At 46.2% G+C, this 25,937-nt stretch overlaps 1 protein-coding gene across 3 annotated transcripts in view; it reads right to left on the reverse strand.

Annotated features, from left to right (window-relative positions):
* Nucleotides 1–25,937, reverse strand: part of LOC119972396 (epithelial splicing regulatory protein 1-like) — a 133,833-nt gene that overhangs the window by 54,504 nt on the left and 53,392 nt on the right. For 2 of the 3 annotated variants that reach the window (XM_038809009.1, XM_038809007.1), the window contains exons 12-13: nt 24,190–24,388; nt 13,224–13,398 (exon numbers count right to left, since the gene is read on the reverse strand). In XM_038809009.1, coding sequence (XP_038664937.1) covers nt 13,224–13,398; nt 24,190–24,388 — 374 coding nt within the window. The remainder of the gene's footprint in view (nt 1–13,223; nt 13,399–24,189; nt 24,389–25,937) is intronic. The other variant, XM_038809008.1, reaches the window with a different exon arrangement.

The following is a 25,937-nucleotide window of genomic DNA, read 5'->3' on the forward strand; positions in this document are numbered from 1 at the left end:
TTCATCTTAGCTAGTCTCACAATTCCACCATTCATCCATGGTTCCCTAATCTTGCCATTTCTATCCCTCATTTTCACAGGGACATGTCTGTCCTGCACTCCAATCAACCTTTCCTTAAAAGACTCCCACATTTCAAAAGTGGATTTATCCTTAAACAGCTGCTCTCAATCCACATTCCCTAGCTCCTGCCGAATTTTGTTATACTCTGCCTTTCCCCAATTTAGCACTCTTCCTTTAGGACCACTCTCGCCTTTGTCTATGAGTATTCTAAAACTTACAGAATTGTGATCGCTATCCCCAAAGTAATCACCGACTGAAACTTCAACCACCTGGCCGGGATCATTCCCCAATACCAGGTCCAATATGGTCCCTTCCCGAGTTGGACTATTTACATACTGCTCTAAAAAACTCTCCTGGATGCTCCTTACAAACTCTGCTCCATCTACGCCTCCAACACTACACGAATCCCATTCAATGTTGGGAAAGTTAAAATCTCCCATCACAACCACCCTATTGCTCCTACATTTTTCTATAATCTGTCTGCATATTTGTACCTCTACTTCATGCTTGCTTTTGGGAGGCCTGTAGTAAAGTCCCAACAATGTTACTGCACCCTTCCTATTTCTTAGCTCCACCCATATTGCCTCAGTGCTCAAATCCTCCCTAGTGTCCTCCTTAATCACAGCTCAAATATCATCTCTGACCAGTAATGTAACTCCTCCACCCCTTTTACCTTCCTCTCTATCCCTCCTGAAGCATCTATACCCTGGGATATTCAGTTGCCAGTCCTGCCCTTCTCTCAACCAAGTCTCAGTAATACCAATAACATCATATTCCCAGGTACTAATCCAAGCCCTAAATTCATCTGCCTTACCTGCTACACTTCTTGCATTAAAACAAATGCACCTCAGACCACCTGTCCCTTTGCGTTCATCATCTCTTCCCTGTCTACTCTTCCCCTTAGTCCCATCGAGTTTATTATCTAGTACCTTACTGGCTTTAGTTCCTGCCTCTTTACTGACCTCTAACTTCCTAATCTGGTTCCCATCACCCTGCCACATTAGTTTAAAACCTCTCCAACAGTGTTAGCAAAAGCACCCCCTAGGACATTGGTTCCAGTCCTACCCAGGTGTAGACCATCCGGTTTGCAATGGTCCCACCGACCCCAGAACTGGTTCCAATGTCCCAAAAATCTGAACCCCTCCCTCCTGCACCATCTCTCAAGCCACATATTCATTCTGACTATTCTTGAATTTCTACTCTGACTATCCCGTGGCACTGGTAGCAATCCTGAGATTACTACCTTTGAGGTCCTACTTTTTAAACTTATCTCCAACTCCCTAAATTCTGATTGTAGGACCTCATCCCGTTTTTTACCTATATCGTTGGTGCCTATGTGCACCACGACAACTGGCTGTTCACCCTCCCCCTTCAGTATGTCCTGCAGCCGATCTGAGACATCCCTTACCCGTGCACCCAGGAGGCAACATACCATTCGGGAGTCTCGTTTTCAACCACAGAAACGCCTGTCTACTCCCCTTACAATTGAATCCCCTATGACTATAGCCCTGCCAGTCTTTTTCCCGCCCTTCTGTACAGCAGAGCCAGCCACGGTGCCATGAGCCTGGCTACTACTGCCTTCCCCTGGTGAGTCATCTCCCCCAACAGTATCCAAAATGGTATACCTGTTTTGGAGAGAGATGACCACAGGGGACACCTGCACTGCCTTCCTGCTCTTTCTCTGTCTTTTGGTCACCCATTCCCTGTCTCCCTCACCAATCCTAATCTGCGGTGTGACCAACTCACTGAACGTGCTCTCCATGACCTCCTCAGCATCTCGGATGCTCCAAAGTGAGTCCATCCGCAGCTCCAGAACCGTCATGCGGTCTAACATAGATCAATAGTTTTGAGTTCTGGTTTCAGATATAAATTGCTCTTGCATCTTCTCATTATTCACAAAATATGGAAGATTCTAAATCTATCCCAACCTAATAAGAATGATAAAATGTTCTATAACTGGTTGAAAGGGCCCTTGTGTGGTTAGTCTCACTTCAGTTCATAGTGGGCACAGGCATGTAGCACCAAATTTTCCAATTTGACAATTAATAAGCCAACTCCTAGAGACCACAAGTTGGCTGAAGTGAGAAAAACCTCTCACTGGTTCAGGACAGTGCACTCTGATGAGGTTGGGGCCCAGATAAGAAAAGGCTTTAATGTGCATTTAACCATGGTCTATCCGATCCAATAATGCTTGGTGTGGAGCCACATTTTCATGCCTTCACTGGTATCAGAAAGTTGGTGTGTGGGCTTTAAAGATGATGGACGAGACCCGACCCCGATCACTAGCTATTTTTGGTGGTGTGGGGTAAAGACATGAGGAGTAAGTCCACATGCAGCACTCCTAATCCTGTTGGCTCCATTGAGAGTGTGGATATTTTGGACCCCCCCATTATTTTCAAGCAGTCAGGCCTGTTGTGGTAGGCGGCATGGTGCACAGCATCACAGAGAGTTGTGAATCAAGCGGGAACACTAATCCGGAGCCAGGAACCTGTTGACGGGTAAATTCAAAAGGTGTGTTAGCAACCTCATGTCATAATACAATGCGTATGCTCAGGTAAATCTTTTCTTAGTGCAGTGAATTGTGATGAGGTTTTGCTTAGAAAAGATAAATGACAAGTGGTGTGAAATACTTCAGATGCACTTGAATAAATGATCAACTGTATGCAAGTTCTCTTCTGGATTAAACAGTTTTGAGATTCAGATTTTAAAAAAATAATTCATGGGATATGGGCATTGCTGGCTAGGCCAGTATTTATTGCTCATCCCTAATTGCCCTTGAGGTGGTGGTGGGGAGCTGCATTCTTGAACCACTGTAGTCCATGTGGTGTAGGTACACCCACAGTGCTGTTAGGGAGGGAATTCCAGGATTTTCACAAGCGACTGTGAAGGAATGGCAATATACTTCCATGTCTGCATGGCGAGTGATTTAGAGGGAATATCCAGGTGGTGGTGTTCCCAGGTATCTGTTGCCCTTGCCCTTCTACAGTGAGTAGGGGCTTGGAAGGTGCTTTCTAAGGCACTTTGAGAGTTACGTCAGTGCTGCTACTGTGCGGTGGTGGGAAGGAATGAATGTATGAAGGGGTGGCAATCAAGCAGGCTTTCTCCTGGATGGTGTAGAGCTTCTTCAATGGGGTGACATCCAGGCAAATGGAGAGTATTCCATCAAACACCTTGCGCCTTGTAGATTGTGGACTGGCTTTGTGGGGTCAGGATGTGTGTTACTTGGAGTCCAAGCTTGGAGTCCATAGTGTGGATGGGTAATGTCACAGAGGGGCATTCTGTCTTGCCTCAGTTTCTTTGTCTTGTTTAAGGAGGGGGTGGTTCCGATTCTAGCCTGTTACCGCCACCCGGTGATGAAAATAGTGTGGATGGGTACTGTCACAGAAGAGGCAGAATCATGCCACGGGAAATGGCCTGACTCGCAATTCTTGCCTCACAGATGAAAATCTGACCCCAAGAATTGGAACCTCTCAAACTGCTCAAAGGTTTGCACCTTTGTAGGCCTGTGTTTTGGTGCTAAACATATTGAAATAGAAAACTGAAAGAATCTTAATTTGTGCTGATTAACATTTGCAAATAAAATTTATTCAGCTTATTCAATGGAATCAACTTGTAATCATAAAAGTTAAGAAACATATGATTTGAGCTCAAAACAATATTGAGACACACACTTTCACCCAATATCACCATTAAGCACCCTCAGCTTAGATAGAATGTGGGTTGAAACCAGAGCAATTGCACTTCTAGATTAATAACTGGCCACTGTAATTCAAAGCCCAGGTTTGAGGTGACAAGAATTCTTGCTACAGCTCTAATCAGTTGTTAGCCAAGGTAATGTTACCCATTGTACAAAAGAAACAGCACCACCTATGGAATTTATCCATTTCTTATCAACATAATAAGATTGAAAAATTATTTTTGAATAAGCTAAAACTAACTATTGCAAGGGCAGCACAGTAGCACAGTGCTTAGAACAATTGCTTCACAGCTCCAGGGTCCCAGGTTAGGTTCCCAGCTTGGGTCACTGTCTGTGCAGAGTCTGCACGTTCTCCCCGTGTCGGCGTGGGTTTCCTCCCCGTGCTCCGGTTTCCTCCCACAGACCAAATGTGCGGCTTAGGTGGATTGGCCATGCTAAATTTCCCTCAGTGTCCATACAAGGTTAGGTGGGGTTGCTGGGTTACGGGGATAGGGTGGAGGTGTGGGTTTAGGTAGGGTGCTCTTTCCAAGAGCCGGTGCGGACTCGATGGGCCGAATACCAACCCCCACCCCTTTCAGAACCGTGATAGGGTCCCCCTCATCCTCACTTTCCACTCATCAGCCTCCATATTCAAAGAATCATCCACCACTATTTCGCCAACTCCAGCACAATACCACCAAATAAATCTTTCCCTCATCTCTCCTGTCAGCATTCCAGAGGGACCATTCCCTCCAAGACACCCTGGTCCACTTCTTTATCACCCCTAACATCTCATTACCTTACCACATAACCCTCGCAGGCTATAGTCAGGCAAAGGCTCCAAAGATTCTTCCAGGTTAAGGACTGATTTACTCTGCGTAGAAACATAGAAAATTGAAGCAGGAGGAGGCCATTCAGCCCTTCGAGCCTGCTCTGTTATTCATTATGATGGCTGATCATCAAGTTCAATACCCTGATCCCTTCTTCCCCCCCCCCCCCCTTATCCTTTGATCCCCTTTGCCCAAGAGTTGCACCTAATTCCTTCTTGAAATTACACAATACTTTGTCCTCAACTACTTTCTGTGGCAGTGAATTCCAGATTTACCACTCACTGGGTGAAGAACTTTCTCCTCACCTCAGTCCTAAAAGGTTTTACCGCTTATCTTCAAACTATGGACCCTAGTTCTAGACACCCCCATCGGGAACATTATTTATGAATCTACGCTGTCTAATCCTGTGAGAATTTTAAACGTTTTTATGAGATCCCCTCTCACTCTTCTGAACTCTAATGAAAATAATCCTACCCGACTTGATCTCTCCTCATCTGACAGTCCCGCCAACTTCTTGCAATTTACTCTACTGTGTTTGCTGGTCAGAATGCGGCTTCTGCTACATCCGAGAGACAAAACCTACACTGGGTGACCTCTTTGCAGAACATCGATACTCAGTCCGCAAGCATAACCCCAACATTCCAGTCTCTTGCCATTTCAATCCACCATCTTGCTCTCATACACGCATTTGTCCCTGGCCAGCTACAAAGTTCCAGTGAAGCCATGCAATGTGGAGTGCAAGGAACCCGTTAAATCCTTGTCTGTCCAGTGTTTTGTTTTGTCCTGCAACATTGCAGATTTTGCTTTAAACTAAAAACCAAAACCACCCCTGGTCTAATGTACTGGCCCAGGCCTCTCCCTTAATACTCTGTGGCGTAGCTAGTGAGTCATTTTGATGGACTGCGCCAACAACCAATCAACTCCATTACAATTCCAGTGCTAAGCAGATCCTTGACGCGGATTGGTGCTTTTTATTCTGGAATGCCCTGCTGGGTGACTGTTTGGTTTCGGTTTTGGTTTTTTGGGACAGAGCTGAAGAAGGCTTTAAGTTCTCTCTCCCCGAAGGTGGTGGATCTTTTGAAAACCCCAGTTAGAGCCTGTGCTTTCTCCTCAGCTGAGCTCGTAGGCACTCTCTGTGAGACGGTTTCTCGAAGTCAGAGTTTGATTCAATCTGCGGAGCTGAACCAGATCTTTTTGATTCTCTCTCCCACAAGGGGTGAAATTCTCTCTCAAGTCCCTTCAGGTAAACGGAGCAGTTAGTGAGCATTCAAAGCCTGTAGATAGAGCTGGGAAGGGGAACATTCCGGATTCCTCTCCCATTAAATATCTTGCGAAAACCGCTCTAATATTCTGTTTAACTGAGACAGCTATTGGGGAGCCTGCTGAAGCTGACCACGTATCAGAAACTGAGCAGACCTGAAGTGCATCTTCTGAGGGCAAGGCTCAGTACAACACAAGTTGAAGCGTGTCTCTAGAGGGGAATCCCAAAGCCTGAGAATCCGGCCCAAGTGGCCCAGTTTGAAGATCCAAACCAACCGATGTTTCAACACCTTGCATTCTGAAGAGACCTCCGCCTACAAAGACCTCAACCCCAGCAGTGAAAATCCACAAATATCTCACCCAGTTTAATCACCATTATTTTGATCCTTCTACTTCGCCTCGTGTGTCTGTCTGGGGTGCATGTGGGTGGGGTAGGGGGGGGGGGGGTGAGGTGGGGTTTGGGGAACAGTTAGATCAGCAGACTATAGGGCAGCACAGTGGCCTAGTGGTTAGCACAAGCGCCTCACGGCACTGAGGTCCCAGGTTCGATCCCGGCTCTGGGTCACTGTCCGTGTGGAGTTTGCACATTCTCCCCGTGTCTGCGTGGGTTTCGCCCCCACAACCCAAAAATGTGCAGAGTAGGTGGATTGGCCACGCTAAATTGCCCCTTCATTGGAAAAAATAATTGGGTAATCTAAATTTATAAAAAAAAAGATCAGCAGTCTATTGTTCCATTCTTAATATTATACATTCATGTGAATGGGGTCTTCAGGGATTTTTACAAGGAGTTGTATCGGTCTGAGCCGCCGACGAGGAGGGGGGGAATGGAGGACTTCCTAAACAAATTGAGGTTCCCAAGGGTCCAGGAGGGGCTGGTAGAAGGGCTGGGGGCGCCAATAGGGCTAGAGGAGCTAGTCAAGGGAATAGGTCAGATGCAAGCGGGGAAGGCGCCGGGGCCAGATGGGTTCCCGGTGGAATTCTACAAGAAAAATGTGGACTTGGTGGGACCGGTACTGGTACGAGCCTTTAATGAGGCGCGAGAGGGGGGGGGGTTCTGCCCCCGACAATGTCGCAGGCTCTGATCTCCCTGATATTGAAGCGGGATAAAGACCCCGTGCAGTGCGGGTCCTACAGGCCTATCTCGCTTCTGAACGTGGATGCCAAGTTGCTGGCAAAGATCCTGGCAGCTAGAATAGAGGATTGTGTGCCAGGGGTAATCCATGAGGACCAGACAGGGTTCGTGAAGGGGCGGCAGCTCAACACGAACGTGCGGAGATTGCTGAATGTAATTATGATGCCGGCAGTGGAGGGGGAGGCTGAGATAGTGGTAGCGCTGGACGCGGAGAAGGCATTCGATAGGGTGGAGTGGGAGTACCTGTGGGAGACGTTGGAACGGTTTGGGTTTGGGGAAGGGTTTATTAAGTGGGTGAAGTTGCTCTACTCGGCCCCGACGGCGAGTGTAGTGACAAACGGGAGGAGGTCGGAGTATTTCGGGCTCCACCGAGGGACCAGGCAGGGATGTCCCCTATCCCCCCTACTTTTCGCACTGGCGATTGAACCGTTGGCGATGGCACTGAGGGGTTCAGGGGGGTGGAGAGGACTGACTAGGGGAGGGGAGGAACATCGAGTATCGCTGTATGCGGATGATCTACTGCTGTACGTGGCAGACCCAGAAGGGGGAATGCCGGAGATAATGGAACTATTAGCAGAGTTTGGGGACTTTTCGGGGTACAAACTAAATTTGGGCAAAAGCGAGGTTTTTGTGATACACCCGGGGGATCAGGGAGAGGGTATTGGGAGACTCCCCTTCAAGCGAGCAGGAAAGAGCTTTAGGTACTTAGGGGTGCAGGTGGCAAGGAACTGGGGGACCCTCCACAAGTTGAACTTTTCCAGGCTGGTGGAACAGATGGAGGAGGAATTTAAGAGGTGGGACATGGTACCGTTGTCGCTGGCGGGGAGGGTGCAGTCAATCAAAATGACGGTCCTCCCAAGGTTCTTGTTTTTATTTCAGTGCTTGCCCATCTTCCTCCCTAGGGCCTTCTTCAAAAAGGTGACGAGTAGCATCATGAGCTACGTGTGGGCGCATGGCACCCCAAGGGTGAGGGGGGTCTTTTTGGAGCGGAGTAGGGACAGTGGAGGGCTGGCACTACCCAATTTCTCGGGGTATTACTGGGCGGCAAATGTGTCAATGGTGCGCAAGTGGATGATGGAAGGGGAGGGGGCAGCTTGGAAACGAATGGAGAGGGCGTCCTGTGGCAACACAAGCCTGGGGGCCCTAGTAACGGCACCATGGCCGCTCCCCCCCACGAGGTACACCACGAGCCCGGTGGTGGTGGCCACCCTCAAGATATGGGGGCAGTGGAGGCGACACAGGGGGGAAATGGGAGGTCTGTTGGCGGCGCCAATAAGAGGGAACCATAGATTCATCCCGGGGAACATCGATGGGGGATTTCAGAGCTGGTACAGGGTGGGCATACGGCAGCTGAAGGACCTGTTTATAGAGGGGAGGTTTGCGAGCCTGGGAGGGCTGGAGGAGAAGTTTGAGCTCCCCCCGGGAAACATGTTCAGATATTTACAAGTGAAGGCATTTGCTAGGCGGCAGGTGGAGGGGTTCCCCCTGCTCCCCAGTAAGGGGGCGAGTGATAGGGTGCTCTCGGGGGTCTGGGTCGGAGGGGGGAAGATATCAGACATCTACAAGATAATGCAGGAGGCGGAAGAAGCATCAGGGGAGGAGCTGAAAGCCAAGTGGGAAGTGGAGCTGGGAGAGCAGATAGAAGACGGGACGTGGGCGGATGCACTGGAGAAGGTCAATTCTTCCTCCTCGTGTGCGAGGCTGAGCCTCATTCAATTTAAGGTGCTGCATAGAGCTCACATGACGGGGACAAGGATGAGCCGGTTCTTTGGGGGTGAGGACAGGTGTGTCAGATGTCTGGGAAGCCCAGCGAACCATGTGCATATGTTCTGGGCATGTCCGGTGCTGGAAGGGTTCTGGAAGGGGGTGGCAAGGACGGTGTCGAAGGTGGTGGGGTCCAGGGTCAAACCAGGATGGGGGCTTGCGATCTTTGGGGTCGGGGTAGAACCGGGGGTACAGGAGGCTAGGGAGGCCGGAATACTGGCCTTTGCGTCCCTAGTGGCTCGACGAAGGATATTAATTCAATGGAAGGACGCGAGGCCTCCAAGCGTTGAAACTTGGATTAACGATATGGCTAGCTATATTCAGCTAGAAAGGATCAAATTTGCCCTGAGAGGGTCGGTACAGGGATTCTCCAGGCGGTGGCAACCTTTCCTTGACTTTTTAGATCAGAGATAGGCGTACGGGGTCGTGGCAGCAGCAACCCGGGGGGGGGGGGGGGGGGGGGGGGGGGGGGGGGGAGGAGGGGAGGGGAGGGGAGGGGGGGGGCAGCAATGGTCGTGGGGGGACATGCACGACTGTAACGCGGGCAAGTCGGCTCGCTGCTCATGTCTGAAACTGTAGGCTGCCTTGTTTGTTAAGTTGTTGCTTGGGGGGGGGGGGGGGAGGACTGGTGCGCGCGAGAGGGCGGGCGAGGGAGGGATATTTGCCTAGAGGGATTGTGTTGTAAATAATTAAAAAATTAGTAGGGGTAAATGTCTGTATGGAAAAACTCTTTCAATAAAAATTATTTAAAAAAAAAAAAATATTATACATTCATCTTTTTTCTGGTTATAAATAAACAGTTTTTTTAATGTTTTACTTATAAATCTGGTATCTGTAGCTCATTGGAGCAGTCAAGGTCTCAGGAAAACATACACATTTTTGGTTAATTCACTCGTGTTTGGACTCTGGGGGTCTGTGGGTCTGGAATTGACCGTGCATTCACCCAGGGTATCGTAACAGGAGGAACAAAACCTCATTTTTTGATGATGAGCTTTACAGCCCCCTGGACTCGAGAGGAGTTCAATACTTCAGATCACGAACCCCGTTGACCATTTTTGAATTTTTTCCCCATCCACCATTTTGATTTTTTTCCACATCAAAGTGCCAGTCTGCACCTATTTTTAAAAAATAAATTGAGTAGCCAGTTATTTTTTTCCAATTATGGGGCAATTTAGCATGGCCAATCCACCTACCCCGCTCATATTTTTGGTTGTGGGGGTGAGACCCACACAGACATGGGGAAAATGTGCAAACTCCACACAGACAGTGATCCAGGGCCGGAATCAAACCCAGCCCCTCGGTGCCATGATGTAGCAGTGCTAACCACTGCACCACCATGCGCCCGGGGGCCAGTCTGCATCTCGTTTATGTTTTTGCTTTCTTTCAGCACTAACTTTTTCTGCTATTATGATGAATGCAGGATTTTAAATGAATTGGGTTATAAGCATTTAGCAATTTAAGGGTTAAATGCCTGTGTTTGACTGCAGTCGTCATGTTTTTTTTTAGTTTAATTTTAGAAGAAAAAAAAGAGAACAGCTCTCAATCCATCCTACATCCCAATGGTACAAATTAATACTTGCTTTCCAGAACAGATTTGGCTACTGTTCAAACTGTGCAGATTCTGGCTGGATGTCTTCAAAAAGCTGTTTCAACTGTTCTTTTAAAACTTTCCCTTGTCCTCAGACAAATCTGTTCTGCTTGAAATACTAATAAACTGTCCCACTGTACAAGCAGAAGACTTGTGGTCTAAAAGGCTAGCCAGATTAGAACTCAAAGTCAAAAAGCTTTCCCAAAATGTCTGAATACCTTGGCTCCACCGAGCAATGGCATTAACTCCCCAGGCTAAAAACACATTAACTCCACAGAGACTCCCACTAGTCAAGCAACATTGCATTAGCCCAGGCTGTTTTTACTCTGGTCAATTTCACCTCTGGCTCTTGAAAGCATTCAGTTCAAGGGCAGTTAGAGATGGGCAAGAAATGCTGGCCCAGCCAGCCAACACCCACATCCCAAGAACAACTAATCCCCTAGTTCCCACTAATCATAGAATCCCTACAGTGCCTACTTCTTTTTTTTTTAAATTTAGAGTACCCAATTAATTTTTCCAAATAAGGGGCAATTTAGCGTGGCCAATTCACCTAACCTGCACATCTTTTTGGGTTGTGGGGGTGAAACCCACGCAGACACGGGGAGAATGTGCAAACTCCACACGGACAGTGACCCAGGACCGGGATACGAACCCGGGTCCTCAGCGCCGTAGGCAGCAATGCTAACCACTGTGCCACCGTGCTGCCCTCAGTGCCTACTTCTACGAGAGTCCTGTGTCAAGTGCATTTAGCCAGGTGTTTCCCAGCACTGGCAGTGCTGCAAACGACCCCACTATTAAACTGCACTTTGCTTCATTTCTGGGCCTCAGCTTAGTTCCATTTCCTGTACTAATGAGCTCTGCTCACCACTGCAGAAATAGATCAGGGAGCCAGATCTCTGAACACACTCCCCAATCATGGCTCCCGGACAGCCCCAACTCAGCCCTATCCCTGGCACCGGCACCTTGGCACTGCCGGCATCCATGCCAGCGCCAACTAGGCACCCTGGCCGAGATCCATGGATGGCACTGCTATGGTGCCTGGGAGGCATTGGGGTGCCAGGGTTCCACTCTGCCTAGAGCCTAACCACCCTGGAGCCCCCATTCACTCCCCCATCACCCCCTCAGAGATGCCTCTTCCCCCAAGGACCGGTACGCCTGGTCCACTTTGTGGAAACCAGTGCGAAACGGCAACCGCATGGGTCTCCAAGGCAAAGCCTTTAGGTCCCAGGAGTTGGGTAGATCCGGCCAAGTGAGACTAACTGCTCACATGAATATGCAAATTTGGGCCCCAAACTCAATGGGCCGGATCCAGGGATTTACTGACCTTATCACGTCCAGAGTCGGGCGAATTTAGTTTGCATTTACAACAAATATAAAGCAACTTACACTATCAATGCATTTCAATAGTGTAGTAGTTGGCAAGTTGTTGTTTTCATGAAACTAATGGTGGATAGACACAATTCAAGTCAGCAACTTTTGGAGGTTGACAGCTCGTCTGCCCTTTGTTTGAAGCTGCTAGAGCATAAATAACAGGGCCACTAACCACCTCGCCATAATTTTGACAGTAAATTACAATCCAATGTACCATGATCCTCTGTCAGATTTCCCTACTGATTTGAGAAGCACTCATCTCTGAAAAAATTATTTACAAACATGAACATGTTCACATTTTGTTTTGCGAAGGTAGCCAGGACAAAATTTCTCTTCAAAAAGAGGTGGGATTATGCAATGTAAGCATTAGATGGGACTACTTTAAAGGAATGCAAGAGTTATCATGCTTTTATTGAACACCTTGCATGAATTCAGGATGTCTCAAAGTGCTTTACAGCCAAAGAAAGGCTTTTGAAATGCAGTCACTATTGTAATCAATGAAATATGGCAGCAAATTTGCGAACAGCAAGCGCCTATAAACAGCAATGGAATGCTCAGATCATTTGTTAGCTGAGGGACAGATCAGCTCGGATACCAGCTGTTTTTGGAGTAGTGTTGTGGATTTTTTTTTTAAAACACCAATCCAAGGGGCCGAGGGTGGCATCTCCAACAGTGTAGTACTTCCTTAGTACTGCACTGAAATACTAGCCTAGATTGTTCTCAAGTCTTTGGAATGTGGCTTCAACCCATGTATGGCTGACAATGCTTTGACGGAGCCAAATGAACAGCTCTTATGGATAGGTTATGACATAAAAAAAACACCTTGGGCTGGATTTTCCAGTAGGGAGACAATGTGCTGACGCCAGCGTGGGAACGGTGGCATTTTACGCCCCAAAAAACAGCGCAAAAGCTGCACCAATCCTCCATCTGGTGGGGGGCTAGCAGGCATGCAGTGTAGAGCCCCCGGCTTTAGCTGCGGATACGTCCGGACAATTTCCGGGACCGTGGCAACATGGTGCCAGGCGTGCGTGGACCCAGCCTGCCAAACAAGGCTCCCCCTTTAACCAGGCTCACCACCCCTGGACAACCTCCCTCCAGTGCCCCCAGCAAACCCCCCCCTGCCCGTCAAACGGCTCCCACCTGACTGTGGTGGCACTGGACTCGGTCCGCAGCCGCCACGCCAGGTTCCCGAAAAGAAAATAGAACACGTGTCCCACGCCATTGGGAACTTGGACCATCAAGGGCGGAGAATCAGGTGAGGGCCTCAGGTGACGTCTTGAGGCCGTCCCAATGGCGTGCAGCGTACTCTGAGAGTACACCGTTTTGGAGAGAGCGGAGTATCGCAAAGGGGGCAGCACCCCCCCGATTTCGATGCCAACGGGGATTTTCCAGCCAACCGCCGAACGAGATTTTGCCGTAGGAGACAGGAGGGTGCCGTCCCACATATTTTTCTGGTCTCTCAACAGTCAACCAACAGTACACGATTGATTGGCCAGTAATAAATTGACATTATATCCTTCATTATTACCACAAGCTTCTTACCTTGGATAGAATGCGGAATAGTTCATGTAGAACTGGGCACCAGCTGGGTAGTATGCTGTTGAAGGTGTGAGCGTCCTTGGACTGAGGAACACAGGTTGCTGATAGAGAGCTGCAGATTCGGCTGAAATAACAGTTGCCTGTGTTGGAAACGTATTGTATGCTGAGGGAGACAAGCCTAGATAATAAAACAAAAGATAAATCATAAAATTTGCTCATGTGGAGAAAGTTTTGAAGTACCCAACTTCCAGGAGATCTCCTTGTCCATAATTTACCATTGTTGGAGTAATTATTTTCTTCCCCACCCTACTACCCATAGCAGTAGGGTCCACAGGCAACAAAAATCCTCTTTTATCCAACGGGCAAAAAAATGCAAGAGTCTAGACTTCAAATTCTCATCCTACTGTTCAATTCCCTTCATGGTCTTGCCATCTCTTAATGCTCTCCAGCTTTACAATTCTCAGAAGACTGTACATTTATCCAAATATGGCCTCGGGTGCAAACTTCATGCGACCAACGGTAAGCCTTGTTCATCTATCAGGCCCCAAGCTCTGGAAATTCCTCCCTTGACCTCTTCACTTTTTCTCATCCTTGAAGACCCCCCTTAGAACCTATGTTGACCAAGCTATTAGTCGCCTGTCTTAATGTCCAACATCTTCACATGGCTTGGTGTCAAATTTTGTCTGGTAACATTCAAATTGGGATGTTTTACTACATTGAAGGTGCTATATAAATACAAATTGTTCTTATTTTACATAGTGGAATTGAATGGCCTTTTTGGCCAAAACAGACATCATAATTGAACTCAACAAAAACAGAAAAAACTGGACAGTCTCACCAGGTCTGACAACATCCTCTTCAGTTAAAGCCAAAGAGTCATCCAGACTCGAAACGTTAGCTCCCTTCTCTCTCCACAGATGCTGTCAGACCTGCTGAGATTGTCCAGTATTTTCTGTTTTCGTTTCAGATTCCAGCATCCTCAGTAATTTGATTTATATAATTGAACCCAATACTGTTGTGGTAGGACATCCCTAAATTGCACATTCTCATCAGGGGATCACTGGAAGCCGATCAGAATAAGGGGCGGAATTCTCCCGCAACTGGCTGGATGGCCCGAAGCCAGCGCCAAGTGCGGCGCGAACCACTCCGGCGTCGGGCCGACTGGAAGGTGCGGAAAACTCCACACTTCCAAGGGCCAGGCCAGTGCCAGAGAGGTTGGTGCCATGCCAACCGGTGCTGAAGAGCCAGCGCGGGTTGGCGCATGCGCAGGTCCACCGGTGTGGTTCCGCGCATGCACAGATCGGCCAACGTGTTCTTCTCCGCGCTGGCGGAGCACTACAGAGGGTGGCACGGAAGAAAAGCGTGCCCCCATAGCACAGGCCCACCTGCAGATTGGTGGGCCCCAAACGTGGGACAAGAAAGATGCACATTTCATCAGAATAGACCAAACTTCTTTTGATATATCTTCACAGAATTGTTCCTACACAGGTAACTATTCAGCTCAGTGTGTCTGTGCTGGCTCTCTGAATGTGCATTGCCATTCCCCAGCCATTTCCCTATAACCCTGCATATTCTTCCTTTCCAGATAATCCAATTCCCTCTTGATCCGGAGATGTTTAAATCAGTGGTTCGCAAACATTTCGGATTAAATGACCCCTTTTCAAATGGATTGGCAATCACTGACCCCAACGGGGAGGGCAGCACAGTAGCATAGTGGTTAGCACTGTGGCTTCACAGCACCGGGGTCCCAAGTTAGATTCCTGGCTTGGGTCATAGTATGTGTGAAGTCTGCACGTTCTCCGCATGTCTGCGTGGGTTTCCTCCGGGTGCTCCAATTTCCTCCCACAAGTCCTGAAAGACGGTTAGGTGAATTGGACATTCTGAATTCTCCCTCTGTGTACCCGAACAGTCGCCGGAATGTGGCGACAAGGGGCTTTCCACAGTAACTTCACTGCAGTGTTAATGTAAGCCTACTTGTGACAATAAAGATGATTAAATATTAAAAGCACAATAATTCATGACATCAAACCAATGCACACAGTGGGCGTGATTCTGTGCCCTCACTAGCCGCATGCAAGACCAATGCTGCGGGTGGAATATCTAGAGAGAATCGGGAATTCTCTCCGTAGAGATTGCATTTCCCAATTTTCCCCACTCCTTGCCGATGTCATGAGACTCACATCCATTCATTTGAGTAGATTTTAATGTATTTAAATATGATTAATGGACCCTGCCAAATGATTTCTTCCCTCATTAAATATTCAGGTTTGGTCAAATGAGAATCAGTCGAGGGGATCCTTTCAGAGGCATAGAGGTAAGCATAGCCCCCATAGAAGATGGGCAGATAAATAGGGCACAGATTGACAAAACCAACCTGGCAGAACCAGGGTCAGCTCCTAGTGGGAGCCCCATTGCGGTGCAAGTTGGTCAGGATTGTGAGCCTGCACCCAACAATTGGGAGGGGGGGGGGGTTTAATTTGTGTATACGTATGCAGTGGTGGGGGGCGGAGGAAAGCGCACACCCAAAACCTCAGTGGTGGGCATTGGGAGCCGTCATGTCTCAGAGCTGATTGGGATGCCCTAATCTCTGTGGAGCCGGATGTCAGCTTGATCTGACCCCATCCAAGTGACAGCATAAACCACGGCCACTCAGTTTGTTTTCTCTAAAGAGGCTCACTATCTGGAGAGAAAACTGGTCTGTGCCAATGGAGTTACACAGCAGTTTCCAGTCTGAGCCAGACACTTTTCAAAATTCTGGTAAGATTTCACCCAAGGAGTGTATCACTGCTCTTAGAACTACATTTGTAAAGATCAATTAAATCTGCTCCTTTCTGTAGAATCTATTTCTGGCAGAAGCCCAGAGAGGACAAAGCACGAAAAAAGCACTAGGGGATAGGGGAAGCGTTAAATGGATATTTTTCGTCAGTGTTTACACTGGAGAAAGACAATGTTGTCGAGGAGAATACTCAGGTTCAGTCGACCAGGCTAGATGGAATTGAGGTTCACAAGGAGGAGGTGTTAGCAATTTTGGAAAATGTAAAAATAGATAAGTCCCCTGGGTCAGATGGGATTTATCCTAGGATTCTCAGGGAAGCCAGGGAGGAGATTGCAGAGCCTTTGTCCTTGATCTTTATGTCGTCTTTGTCGACAGGAATAGTGCCGGAAGACTGGAGGATAGCAAATGTTGTCCCCTTGTTCAAGAAGGGGAGTAGAGACAACCCTGGTAATTATAGACCTGTGAGCCTTACTTCGGTTGTGGGTAAAATGTTGGAAAAGGTTATAAGAGATAGGGTTTATAATCATCTTGAAAAGAACAAGTTGATTAGCGATAGTCAACACGGTTTTGTGACGGGTAGGTCATGCCTCACAAACCTTATTGAGTTTTTGAGAAGGTGACCAAACAGGTGGAGGAGGGTAAAGCAGTTGATGTGGTGTATATGGATTTCAGTAAGGCGTTTGATAAGGTTCCCCACGGTAGGCTATTGCGGAAAATACGGAAGCATGGGATTGAAGGTGATTTAGCGGTTTGGATCAGTAATTGGCTAGCTGATAGAAGACAAAGGGTGGTGGTTGATGGCAAATGTTCATCCTGGAGTTCAGTTACTAGTGGTGTACCGCAATGATCTGTTTTGGGGCCACTGCTGTTTGTCATTTTTATAAATGATTTGGAAGAGTGTGTAGAAGGATGGGTTAGTAAATTTGCAGATGACACGAAGGTCGGTGGAGTTGTGGATAGTGCTGAAGGATGTTATAGGATACAGAGGGACATAGATAAGCTGCAGAGCTGGGCTGAGAGGTGGCAGATGGAGTTTAATGTGGAAAAGTGTGAGGTGGTTCACTTTGGAAGGAGTAACAGGAATGCAGAGTACTGGGCCAATGGCAAGATTCTTGGTAGTGTAGATGAACAGAGAGATCTCGGCATCCAGGTACATAAATCCCTGAAAGTTGCCACCCAGGTTAATAGGGCTGTTAAGAAGGCATATGGTGTGCTAGCCTTTATCAGTAGGGGGATTGAGTTTCGGAGCCACAAGGTTATGCTGCAGCTGTACATAATTCTGGTGCGGCCGCTCCTGGAGTTTTGCGTGCAGTTCTGGTCACCACATTATAGGAAGGATGTGGAAGCTTTGGAAAGGGTTCAGAGGAGATTTACTAGGATATTGCCTGGTATGGAGGGACGGTCTTACGAGGAAAGGCTCAGGGACTTGAGGTTGTTTTCGTTAGAGAGGAGAAGGCTGAGAGGTGACTTAATAGAGACATATAAGATAGTCAGGGTTAGATAGGGTGGACAGTGAGAGTCTCTTTCCTCGGATGGTGATGACCAACACGAGGGGACATAGCTTTAAATTGAGGGGTGGTAGATATATGACAGATTTCAGAGGCAGTTTCTTTACTCAGAGAGTAGTAGGGGTGTGGAACGCCCTGCCTGCAACAGTAGTAGACTCGCCAACTTTAAGGGCATTTAAGTGGTCACTGGATAGACTTATGGATAAAAATGGAATAGTGTAGGTCAGATAGGCATCAGATGGTTTCACAGGTCGGCGCAACATCGAGGGCTGAAGGGCCCGTACTGCGCTGTAATGTTCTATGTTCTATGGGAGCAGAACACAGAGAAATAACAGCTTATGGGTAGCAGGATGCTGGAGCACACAAGAGCAGAACAGAGTAAGTTTCCAGCTGTTCTGCCCTTTCTTACTCTTGACCAGGGAGTACTGCGCAGTAACCCATCTGCAAGGTTGGCCCTGCATCCCAGACCCCCAGAAGGTCTCTGCAGACTAGAGGTTGAGAACCATTTGTTTAAAGAATTATACTCAGTGGTATTTTCTTACATGACCAGAATAAGCTACTTTATAGTAGGTTGAAGATCTATCTTAACTATTGGTACAGTAATTGCATGCATAAGCCTTGCAAATATTGAATCATCATTTACAGTGGGGGAAGAGGATAGCATGCTAGACGTCCCAAAGAAACCAGGATTGAATTAGAAATGGGAATTCATTTCAAATATAGAAAATGAACAGTAACAAAGAAAATAACAATTAAAGATGGACAGAGCGCTAGGATCAGATGGTTATCAGCCTGGATGGTGTTGAGTTTCTGGAGTGTTGTAGCCGTTACATTCATCCAGGTGAATGGAAACTATTCCATCACACTCCTGACTTGTGCCTAGGAGAGTTACGCGCAGCAGAATGGTCAGCCTCCGATCTGCTCTTGCAGCTACAGATCCAGTTAAGTTTGTGGTGAATGATAACCCCCAGGATGTTGACAGTGGGGGATTCGGTTATGCCATTGTACATAATGGAGAGGTGGTTAGATTCGCTCTTGTTCGAGATGGTCATTGTCTGGCACTTAAATAAATATAAAATAAATAACCTGTATTGTCATAAGTAGGCTTACATCAACACTGCAATGAAGTTACTGTGAAAAAGCCCCTAGTCGCCACATTCCGGCACCTGTTTGGGTACCCAGAGGGAGAATTCAGAATTCTCAACTGGTACGGGAATTGAACCCACGCTGCTGGCCTTGTTCTGCATCACAAACCAGCTGTCTAGCCCACTGAGCTAAACCAGCCCTGCTGTGAACCCCACTTGTGTTTCACAAATAATAATAATAATAATAATCTTTATTCAGGTCACATTCCTTAAAATATGTCATAATTTGTTTCAAGATTCCAAGCTACTAAAGGGGAAGAGATAGGGTTGACATGGAGGAGAATGTAGGAAGTCCATTTCATTTGATGGTTAGGAGCAGAAGAGATTCAGTTGGAGATTGATCAGAATGTCAATGTTACAGTCTTGTCTTGTTCAACGGAAGCAACAGCCAGCACGGAGAATAAAATCAATAGGAAGGACGCAGAGTTTGTGATGGGGACTGAAGGCAATGGTCTTGATATTTAGTTTCTAACTTTGGCCGAGACCATTTCCGTTCAAGCAGATGGCTGAAAATCTGGCTGAAGGGATTCAAACTAGTTAATAAAACTATTAGAATTCTATCTTTCCCCACTCACCAAATGGTTTTAATCCAGTTAACTTTGAACAACTTTTATATAGCACCATTAACATAATAAAAAAGGTCTCAATGTACGACAGAGGAGATATAAAAATTGTTTTACACTGACACACATGACAATTTAGGTCAGATGACCAACAGCTTGGCCAGGGAAGTAGGTTCAAGTGTCTTAAAGGAGGCATGTGAGGCAGAGAGAGCATTCAAGAGCTTGGGGTCTGGACAACTGAAGGTACGATCATCAATAGTGGAGCAATTGCAATTAAAAATATTCTACAGACCAGAATTAGAGGAGCACATACACCTGGGAGGATTATGAGGCTGCAGGAGATGACGGAGAGGTGGGGAGGAAAAAGTCATGGAGGGATTTGAAAATAGCTGAAAATTTTAAAATCAATATGTTGCTTAATCTGGAGCCAAAGTCAGTCAGCAAATTAAAACTTGGGCAGCTGAGTTTTGGATGACATCAAGTTTATACAAGGTAAAATATGGGTGATCATCCAGGCATGCACTGGAGGTAACAAAGGCGTCAAAGAGGGTTTCAGCTGATGAGTTGAGACAGGGGCAAGTCAAGCAATTTTATGGCGGTGGATGGAAAAAGTCAGTCTTAATGATGACATAAATGAAGTCAGAAGATCATCTTTGGATCAATTGTGCCACCCAGATTGCAATCAGACCCATTTAATCTCAGACTGCTACGAGGGAGAGAAATGGAGGTGGCCGCGAGGGAACAGAGTTTGAGCGAGGATCGAAAATAATGGCTTCAGCATTCCCAATATTTCATTGAGAAAAATTTCTGCCCAACCAATACTAGATTGGGTGGCACGGTAGCACAGTGGTTAGCCCCGTTGCTTTACAGCTCCAGGATCCCAGGTTCGATTCCGGCTTGGGTCACTGGTCTGTGCGGAGTCTGCATGTTCTCCCTGCGTCTGCGTGGGTTTCCTCCGGGTGCTCCGGTTTCCTCCCACAGTCCAAAGATGGGCAGGTCAGGCTATGATAAATTGCCCAAAAAGGCTAGGTGGGGTTACTGGGTTACAGGCATGGGGTGGAGGTGTGGGCTTTAAGTGGGGCGCTCTTTCCAAGGGCCAGTGCAGACTCGATGGGCCGAATGGCCTCCTTCTGCACTGCAAACGGTATGATTAACTAGATGTTGGACAAGCAGTCTGATAATTGAGCAAGATTGGAGGAATTGAAAGAGGTGTTGGTGAGGTAGTCGGGTGCCATCTGCACAAGTGAAAACTACAGATTTTGGATGATGTCGCGTTTGGGTGTAATACAAGAAAAAATTAGGATAGGCAGGCAAGAAATCACATTGCCAATCAAATATAACATTGGTAAAGAGCAAGAGATTTCTTAAACATTGTAATTTCACTGATAGGTTTATTGTCAAAGTCACATACGTGGGATTCCTGAAAGTCCTTTAATGTCAGTAGGCCCGCAGTGAGGAATATGTCTACCCACACTTTCTAACGACACCGAACTCCAACAAAACACTGAATTTATGCTGCTACACAAGCGGCTACCCAGCCTAACCCTTGCCATTATTCCCTCAGAAAATTCCTCTAGTTTCAAAAACAGAATTGCAAAAGCTGAGTATGAAATAAAAGGAACAAAAGTTAGTTATAGGCTGGCCATGGGATTAAAGCAGTGATGTCTGTAAACTTAAGATCGATTTAGAAACTATAGTATAACTTGTTACAATCTCACCAAGGAAATTTAAAGTTTGCTTAGGAATATGAAAAATTCCATTTAAGTAGAACAGCCATTTTTGCATGAGACTGCTGAATAAAAATCAAGACAATCATAAAGACATGGTTTGTCACCAAAAATCCAGAGTACTGGTTTTACATCCTCTTTTAATTTCCAGCCGAAGGGCACTAATAACAATATTTTACAGAATCATAGAATTGCTACAGTGCAGAAGGAGGCCACTCAGTCCATCGAGTCTGCACCAACCCTCTGAAACAGTACCCTACTTAGGCCCAATCACCTGTCCTACCCCTGTAACCCCACATCTTTGAACACAAATAGATAATTTAGCATGGCAAATCCACCTAACCTGCACATCTTTAGACTTACTAAAATGTTGGTATTTTACTTTTGTATTGCTGGCATTTTGCTACTCTGTTGGCTCAATACTGCACATTTCTAGTTAGTTGCAGTTGGTCTGACATGTTCTTCTGTATTTCACATCTGAAAACAATAGAATAAATAAGGAACTAGTAGGAGGACAGAATATATTAAAAATCTGTTTTCCCTCCACCCCCACCTCCAATCCTACCTTCTCTGGCTGCATTAGGTGACGCAATGCCATTTAAATGGCAATTCAAATATAAAAACAGCATCTGGAAACTGGGTGGTTCAGCTCTGGGTTCTGGATTGCAATCCAATGCAAACTAATGCAATGGATGTCTTATGTAAAACGAGTGGGTGTTTGAACTGTTATGTCCCCATCACAAAACTACCCGTGTACATTTTCCATCTCAGAAATTGCTTATAATGCTAAAAATAGTAAAATAAAAATTAGTATCCTAAAACCATTTCAACAGATGTTATAAAGACATTAACTGTAAATATTCCTATGCCTGCAGCAGGAACAATAACCATGGTTTTGTCATTAAAAAGAGGGCTCTGCCCCTTTATCATGGTCGAGTGATTAATCTTAATTGTGCACTATTGCTGTAATGAATGGGTGTATGCATCATTTTATGAGCTTAATGACAGCAAGCATAATTAATTCTTCTCTAGGGCAAGCATAAATTTCCAATGAAACGTTTTCAAGGTACAGTACCCTAGCAGATGTAAAGTAAAGTAAACATAGTCCCAGATTACCAAAGGCTGCTTTCCCCTTTGAGGGGGAGAGCTAACCTGGTGATTTAACCTCAGGATCACCATACCTCAGGCGCGGGGCAATGTTGATGTGGTGAATGTAAGTTGGTAATTCACACTGTATCTTTGTAAACACAGTAGTGCTATCCGACCACTAGGGGGAGTAGCTCTGGGAATGCTCAGGAGTTTGTACGGGGCTCCACCCATGACTCCTCCCCCTTGCGCTGCTGTATAAATACCCTTGTCCAGAGTCAGCCTGCAGTTCACCGAGAGTTCATCAACAGGTAACAGGCTGGCTCTGTAGTAAGTAGATTAAAATCACTGTTCATATCGGAAAGCACGTGTCTGGTGAATTGATGGTTCCATCAATTTAATCTACTTAAGAACAGTCGGGATCGATCATGGAATCGGCCCTCAAGCCTGGACCTCGACCCACAGGATGCAGAGGCAAAATAAATCTTCTCCCACTGGCTGCGGTGCTTTAAGGCCTACCTGGCAGAAGCGAGCACAGCCGAAACGACAGAGGAACAGAAGTTAAGTCTACTGCACGCGAGGGTGAGCCACAGAATCTCTACGCAACTAAACTCGGCCGGTTCATATACTGCAGCGCTAGCGTACTCGATAAGATATATGTAAGGCCCATTAACTAAGTTTACGCACGCCATGTGTTCATGACTCGCCGCCAGCGGCCTACAGAATCACTCGCCGAATTGTTAAGGGAACTCAATACCAGACACGTGCTTTCCGATATGAACAGTGGTTTTAATCTACTTACTACAGAGCCAGCCTGTTACCCGTTGATGAACACTCGGTGAACTGCAGGCTGACTCTGGACAAGGGTTTTTATACAGCAGCACAAGGGGGAGGAGTCATGGGCAGAACCAAGGGTGGAGCCCCGTACAAACTCCTGCGCATTCCCAGAGATACTCCCCCTAGTGGTTGGATAGCGCTACTGCGCTTACAAAGATACAGTGTGAATTACCAAGTTACATTCACCACATGTGAGAAGGTGGGGCCTTCATGAATAGTCTCAGCTGGTACGGGAATTGAACCCGCGCTGTTGGCCTCGCTCCGCATCGCGAACCAACTGTCCAGTCAACCGAATTAAACCAGTACCAATGTTTAGTTAAAAAGAAAATTCTAAAAAAAAAGTTGTTATTTTACGAAATAAAGGCGCGCATTAATAATGCAATCAGTGCTGAGATAGGCCAGATGTTGAGCCCTCAACAAAATAAAATCTTGCACTCTTCAATTTACCCGCCAAAAAAAAAATAGTTTGCTTGTTAATCAGATCATGGCACGACACAAATGGAGGGGTACAGAAACATATTCCCCTCCTTCATTCACTATCTTCTTAAATTTAAAAGCTTTGTAGAGAACAGATGTGGGGAAGAATAACTAAAATGGCCAAGTTAAAAATAGATACAGGAATGTGTCTCCTTGTATGGAGTAGATTTTAATTGTAATCTATACCACCGCCTCCGACCCCCCACCCCAGCCCAGCCCCCACCCCCTCTGTTGCCCTGAAAACACCAACTCACATTCACTAGCTACCATCTAGTACTTCATAAATGAGTTTATCCTGTTAGTCCATCGGAGTTCATCTGTTGAAAATAATGTTATCCTTCTTATCCCAGGGCAGTACGAACAGTTGCAGTAATCAACTGCCACCTTGGCTGAGACCAGTTGCATCAGCAGAGATCCACCATTAAATCCGAGACCTTCTGTTAAAGGCAATGCTTGCACATGAAATCTTGTCTGAAAGCACTTGTTTACATTCAGCACTCTGCATTGCTTTGAGTTTTCACTATCATATTTATATTTTTATGGAGGCAGCTATCAATCTAAGTAAAGATTACTCATTGAATTAAACTTGAACAATTGTGTTTTAACTTATGAATCATTTTACAACATTTTTGCCAATTCATGTCTAATTCCATGGATAGCCTATACCAATATTTTCTGAAATTCAGCAAGCCACAACCAAAGGCACAATAAACCAATACAAGCTAGGACATTAAACCCTCAGATCATGGTGTGAAACCTTCTCAAAGGACCAGGGATATGAAGAGTCATAAAAGCTCCAGCACCTACCAGCGAGTAGCGTAGAGCACCATCAAGAGCCAAGCAAACTTACATGGTAACTTACATGGCGGTGGAGACAAGCCATTTCTATTTAAAATGCCACCCATTAATACAAAGTTCATTTCCTCAGCTGAACACTGGAATACTTCAACATATCTATCCTTCATTGTTCTTTTGTGATGCTTTTGAGAAGTCAGGAATGCTCGATCTGATGATTTCATTTGGATAAAGGCATCGCCTGAAGGACGGCCCTGAAAGGTAAAATGATACTGTACTTTCTTTCTCATTAAGAAGATTGCCATTACTGTACAATATATAAACATTTGTTTAATTTAGCATTTTTCAGAAATAATACTCTTCTTGGGTATGCTTTTGTTAACACATACAAAACAAATTGAAGAAATTTAATAAACTCAAGAGCTATTCCCCATTAAACACTTTTCCCAATCTCTGCTGGGCAGGAAGTTAGTCTTTATGGGAGCTGCTCTTTCAGAGAATTTGTCAGTCAGCATTTTCTATCTAATGTTTACTTAGGTGGGAGATGTAACCCACAGGAACAGTAGTAAATAATTCAGTCTTACGAGCCCACTCCGCCATTCAATTAAATCATGGCCGATCATCTACGTCAATGTCACTATCCTGTGCCATTTCCATATTTCTCAATGTCATTAATTTCCAGAATCTAGTACTTTTGGTCTTGCTCAATGATTGAGCTTTCACATACTTCTGGAGTGGAGAATTCCAAAGAAATTAGATTTTCAAAATGTCAGTACCAAAAGTGGACCCCAACCCCAAATGATGATGCCTGGTTTCCCACCTGCGCAAGCTTACTGGAGACAGCTAGTTATGAGGGAGACTCTGGTAGCCTCACCCAATTAAAAATAGCAGATGGGATATGCATTGGATGGGCTAATATGCGGGTTCTCACAAACTGTCTTGTGGCAGTCCCACCGTGAAAGTCAGGCACTGCTAAAGCAGGCAGGATGCCTGAAGAAGATGAAAAGACCCTTTGAAGGTTTAGCAAACTTCTCAAATTATTTGTGGTCAGGCGGCAAAATGGTGGAGTGGTTAGCACTGCTGCCTCACAGCACCGAAGATCTGGGTTCCATCCTGGCCCCAGGTCACTGTCTGTGTGGAGTTAGCACATTCTCCCAATTTCTGCGTGGGTACTCAATTTATTTTTTTAAACTCTGTTTCTCTTCACAGATGCTGCCTGACCCACTCAGTATTTCCAGCACTTTTTGTTTCAATTTCAGATTTCCAGCAGCTATGATATTTTTCTTTTGTATTGTAAAATCCCTACAGTGCAGAAGGCCATTCAGCCCATCGAATATGCACCGACCCTCTGAAAGAGCACCCCACCAAAGGACCAGGTCCCACTCATATCACCTGACTCACCATCTCCATAACCCAGTAACGCCACCTAACATTTTTTGGATATTTTTTTTAAATATATTTGTGGCCATCATTGTGGAGGGTAACTTAAAGAGGCACCACAGCAAGTCCACTTGCAGGCTTCATCCACTGTGGGGCCCATTTGCTGCCAGCAAGATCCCAAGAACATCTCTAATCTGGCCCCAAGATCCAGTTAATTGGCACCAATCAGATAATGCAAGACAGGTAGCCACTTCTATTGCTCATCCCTTCTCTGATAAGATCAGTTGGAGGTGGGAACCTGTCAGATAGCTGACCCAACTCACCATTTTCAATAATCCCCTCACCCAAAGGTGGACCAATAAAGGAGTAGCATATAGCTGATTAGTGTCCAAAATGCAACAAGAGGCCATTTTAAGGGTGCAT

Source organism: Scyliorhinus canicula, chromosome 10, assembly GCF_902713615.1.
Source record: "Scyliorhinus canicula chromosome 10, sScyCan1.1, whole genome shotgun sequence".
In the NCBI taxonomy this organism is placed as follows: Eukaryota; Metazoa; Chordata; class Chondrichthyes; order Carcharhiniformes; family Scyliorhinidae; genus Scyliorhinus; species Scyliorhinus canicula.